Below are 5,200 nucleotides of genomic sequence, written 5' to 3'. Positions count from 1 at the left end.
ATCCTGGAAAATGTTGCAGGCCTGAACTTCAGGCATGGTCCTTTCTACAAGAAGGAAGTTCCAGCGCATACACCTGGGCAATTCTAATGATATGAGAGTGGAGGGGAAATACAAATGACTCAGGATGACAATTTCTGTACAGTCACTTCCACAACAGCCTTTGGCTCCCATGCAAATTAAGAAGCACTCAGACAGATGCAGCGCTCTTCCTCGTACCAAACAGCACAGGTTGTATCAGAAATCCCTTATAGGAGAGGAAATGGGTCCCCATGTGCAACCTGGAGCCATCGCCACCTACACTGGCTTTTGAGCCTGGCTGACTGCCAGCTGCACAAAAGTCCCCCGGCGAGTGCTCCTGGCAGAGCTCTGTCCTGCGTCAGCAGCTCTGACACACCCCACCCTGATCCCAAGGTTGTGGTACAGGTGAAATGCAGCCCAAAAGCTGCCCGTGGTCATGCTTCACTCAGCTGAGCAGTCACTGTTATGTTTCTCACATGCTGTTCTGGTATCTGCATGTAAAATTAGGCCTGCTCTGCACCACACTGCCAAAAGGCGATCAGATGCAGATGGGAGTTTGAGCAGAATTATTCCATCTGCATTAATTCCTGGGAAAAACAGAGGAATAACTGAAATGTGTGAAGGGCACCTACTTCATAGCTGCGGGCTGGGCAGGGAGAAATGCAGCTCCCACAGCAGGGAGAAGGGGACGCCCCTGCCTGCAGCTTGGGGAAAGGCAGCAGTGCTCCTTCCCAGGCATGCACTCCTTCCTGTGGAAATCCCCTTTGGAAAGTTTGAAGATGTCCAAGTTCAAATCAGAGTCAGGCTGTGATAAACGAGAGGGAAGGCAGGCACAGGGCTCCTCTGAAAATGTCCCTGAGCAAGTCAATACAAGAGTAGCCAGGTTTAAAGCTACGCTCTGTATCCTCACTGCACCCATGGACAGCAGGAGCCAGGAAAAGAAAGAACAAAACAGATGCCCCTAGAGCAAGCAGTTCTCATTGAAGATAGACTCAGTCTCTCCATAGCACATGCGACCTGGCACTTGTGTAGCAGAGGGGGAATCCCAGCCCCCTGCCCGCCTGCAACAACCAGCACAGGAAGCTACACCTACGTGTGCTGCTAAAATTAGCTGCAGCCAAAGCACTGGAAGCTGAAAGCTGTTTACATGTCCTACTCTTCCTGCCAGCGAACTACCCCAAACGCCCCAGCCTCTGACCCTCTACGTCTACTACATAGCAATTATCTCTGAAAAAGCTAACCTCATGGATCCCATGCAGCTCATGCTGAGATGGATAATGAACCGTTTCACAAGCTGGGTACAGAAATCTGCTTTTTTTAATAAATACATATTTCACAGGTACCAAAATAATTATAAACAAAAATGTACAGTATTTACATTCTATACAGTTGCTAAAAAGTGTAGCAATTATGACACACATGGTGTGAAACACACAGTTTCCAATGCCCACAGTTAACATCATTGCTACCTTCTTCCCAGCAGCCAGGTCATCTCTCCCATGGTCGGACTCCTCCACCTGCTGCACCTCAACCCTGAGCAGCCAGGGTCAGCGCACAGCAGCGCCTCAACCTAATGCCAACCTCACAGTCTTCAAGCAGATGGGATGTCTGTGCAAGCCTGTCTTGCCACCGAGGGGATGAGCATTCCTCACAGCACTTAGTGTTACAAGGCAGCTCTCAAAATGCATTTCTGACAACAGTACATTGGATATACAGTCCATTATCCTCATGTTGCAGAGAAAATTAGATAATGTGTCTCTTTCTCAGGTGGTGTGCATGTTCACTGATCTCTTGACGATGTTACACATCCCATTCCCGTTACTTAAGTACAGGTCAGAACATGGAACCTGTTAGCATGATGTGCTCCTGGCTGGGCAGCGTAGTATCTCAGCACTTTTTTCTCCTTCGAGTAAAGACTTTCCTTTTAAATGAAGAAAGTCAGGCTCTTTTTCCTATACATATGTACATAGTCACTTTTCACAGAAACCTCTGCTTTAAAATGTCAGCTGTCTTCCTCCAATACAGCAGTCATCATACATAAGCTGGAAGAAAAACAAAGTGCTGTTAATGCCAAACTCCTACTAGGATTATCCCATCTACTCTGGGACAACAGCCAAATTCTGCATGCCCTAACTCCAGTATGTCTGCAACTTCTACACTGAAATGGTTACATTTGCTATTTAACCATCACAAAAACAAATGCTGGGAAGACCAAACCCACCCATTAACTATTTTATCTCATGAAGTTCTGTAGGTATCAACTCAGAGAAATAATGTGAAGCTACCCTCTGGTACCCACTGTATTATTTATATCTCACTCTTAAGCTCATTCTGTTTATATCCTTGCCCTAACTGCCACCCCTCTGATGGCTGGCAGCACAACCTTACTTCACGGGCTGTAACCCCCAAAAGTTACATAGGGAAGAGGTCATTCACTGCAGTACCAGCCAAACAACAAAGGGCAGGATGTGACTCTTCTCTTGAAAAGAAGCAAATAGGACTTACTTCATCCTCTGTGAACTCTGGCTCTGATTCACTGCTCTCCTCGTCCTCACTTTCGGGCAGTATCTGCAGGTCAGCTGTGGTCAGCAGCTTCAGCTGCTCCTGTATGCTGGAGTTGTCTCGTCCCCATGTAAGCTGGTATGGGGAGTAGCCCTGGTAGGTCACTTTGTTCACATCTGCCCCGTGTTTCACCAGGAGTGACACCAGGTCTGAGTTCTGCAGGTCTACGGCCAAGTGTAGTGCTGTTCTCCCATTGCATGGCTCCTGTTTGGATACAACATGAGGTACTGCATTAGGGGAGTGAGGCTTAGCACTGTCGCACCAGTTGATACTTCTGACTAGACAGCTCACTTAAATTCATAGTATAAATTACATACCTGAGCATTTACATCTGCTCCTAAGGACAGCAGGTATTCAACAACAGCCAGGTATCCTTGAATAGATGCCAAATGGAGACACGTATGTCCTGCAAGATAAAAATGAAGGCAAAATTTGAGTAAGTCTTACCTAGTGCCCCGTAACTTGTTTAAAGTCAAGATGATAAGACAGTACAGTATCTAAGTTTGTAAATCAACCAGGGCAAAGACATGTTTTTCAAAACAGCTTTCCAGTTTCCATTAAGTATGAATAACTGGGTTGAATTTTGGAAAGATTTCTTAGGGGCTCTATTCCAGTTTTAACTGCGCCTTACTGTAACAACTTCCCCCTCAAAAAATTAAAAAAAAAGAAAAAAGAAAAAAAAAACAAACCACAGAAACGTAATTGCTATGAGTACTGCAGAAGCACTCATTAAAAATACTAAATTTAAGGCCCATTAGAGCCAATGACCACGAGCAAGGAGGCCCACGAGGCTGAACCCACGACATCTTAAGGAAGTCAGGTGCTGCTTTGCTTTGGGCCTTCCTCAGCACTCCAATGGGAAGAAGATACTTCTTTTGAGATCTCTGCTAGGGCGCTGCACGCGTACCATTGTAATTGGTGGCCTGCAGGACGGCGAGGAGGTGGTGGGGCTGGCAGTGCTGTGTGAGGACGCTGACACTGCGGAGCGAGCCCTGCTGGCAGGCGATGTGGAGCGGGGTGTTCCCACGGAAGTCCCTGACATCCAGGTCACAGCCAGCCTTCAGCAGCTGCTCGGCGATTTCAGGCTGGTCAGTGATCACCGCCAGGTGGAGAGGAGTCTGCAGGCAGGAGGGAACACACAGCTTTGAGTTATGCGACAAGTTTGACAAAGGTCTAAATACAAAAACTCTGCAGAGGCTATTGAGGACTTCTGCCCAAATGCAAGTACTGCAAGTCAGTTCTTTGTGCTTCCTGGCACAGCACGCTGCTGCTCTGTAGTCTTGGTAGCTATGGACCTGGGGCTCTCCAGATATCAGATATTCTATCCATATGGAAGGGTATCATTAACATCCCAATGGAGAGGAATGCGATCCATTGCATCGCGTATGAAAAACGTAAGAGGCTGCAGCAGGACAAAGCGCTGCACCCCCACCGCTAGGAGTGAGCCAGGTGCTTTCCCCAACGTGGGCTCCGACTGAACATCCATTCAACTACAGAGAAACTTCTCCTCGGGAATTCCCCGCGGGCCTTTGGCGGGGGCGGCCCGGGCCGGGGCTGCAGCGTACCTGGCTGAGGTTGTTCTGGAAGTTGAGGAAGGCGCCGTCCCCCCCGGCCTGCCGGATCACCTCCAAGCTCAGGGCCTTTTCTTCGTGAATGATCGCCAAGTGGAGGAAACTGCACCAAGGAAAAAAGGAAGCGCCCCACGTGAGACTCAAATCCCCCCCTCGGGACGCGGCTGACGCGGTACCCGGGTCACGGCCGCAGTCATGTGCGGGTTTCGAAAGCCGGGGCTTTCGGCGGCCGGGGCTTTCCGCACCGCGGAGCCGCCTCTTCCTGGCGCCGCTCCAGGGACTTTCCGCGCTCCGCTCCGCTCCCCGCCCGGCGCCTCCCCGCCGCCGGCGCGCCCCGGCACGGCCTCCCCGCCGCCCCGACTTACGTGTCGCCGTCCTCGGTGAGCTGCTGGGCCCAGGCGTGCGGCCGGGCTGGCGGCTCGCGGGGCTGCAGGCGGATGTCCTCCAGCTCCCGCACCAGCTGCCTGTACTCCTCCTCCTTCATAGAATCCAGCCCGCTGTCGTGGCGGTCGTCGGGCGGCAGCAGCCCGCCCTGCCGCTCCTTGTGCGGCGGCTCGCAGCCCTCCACGGCGGGCGGCTCGGCGGGGCGGTGGGCGCTGAGCATGGCGGCGGGGCTGCAGGGGCTGCGCGGCGCCGCGGCTGCTGGTGCTGGTGGCGGCGTTCCGAAACGGGCGGGCATCCGCGAGTGAGCGGCGGCGGCGGCGGCGAGCGCCTATACACCGCGGCGAGGGGATTTCTGCGGGGGAGGAGCCGCCGCCACGGGAATTTCCAGCCACTCGGGCGAGCCCGGTCCTGCTCGGCGCCAGGGGCGGGCAGGGGAGGAACGGGGCCGGCCCAAAGCAGCACGGCCCGGCCCAGCCCGGCGGAATTCCCTGCCGTGTGTGTGGGTGGGGGGAGGGGGGACTCGGGGTGGGGAAGTACTCGCCGTCCCGCTGAGTAACGCGGTGCTTGCGGTACTTCCCTGCGGTGCCCGGCCCGCTGTCCTGCACTGCGGCCCGCCCGGGGCTTCCCCGCCCGGCTCGGGGAGAGGGGCCTCCCCGAGGGGGCAT

At 53.1% G+C, this 5,200-nt stretch overlaps 1 protein-coding gene across 1 annotated transcript; it reads right to left on the bottom strand.

Moving 5' to 3' along the window:
- Positions 1-1,318: 1,318 nt before the first annotated feature.
- NFKBIA (NFKB inhibitor alpha) lies at positions 1,319-4,951 on the bottom strand. Its single transcript, XM_072338238.1, has 6 exons — positions 4,517-4,951; positions 4,146-4,254; positions 3,488-3,698; positions 2,898-2,986; positions 2,524-2,784; positions 1,319-2,060 (listed from the first exon to the last, which is right to left on the bottom strand). The coding sequence occupies exons 1-6, from the start codon at positions 4,828-4,830 to the stop codon at positions 2,013-2,015; spliced, it is 1,032 nt and encodes a 343-aa protein (XP_072194339.1). The 5' UTR covers positions 4,831-4,951; the 3' UTR covers positions 1,319-2,012.
- Between the last annotated feature and the right edge of the window lie 249 nt (positions 4,952-5,200).

This window comes from Excalfactoria chinensis, chromosome 5, assembly GCF_039878825.1.
Source record: "Excalfactoria chinensis isolate bCotChi1 chromosome 5, bCotChi1.hap2, whole genome shotgun sequence".
Classification (NCBI taxonomy): Eukaryota; Metazoa; Chordata; class Aves; order Galliformes; family Phasianidae; genus Excalfactoria; species Excalfactoria chinensis.
This window is presented reverse-complemented; position numbering and strand designations above follow the sequence as displayed.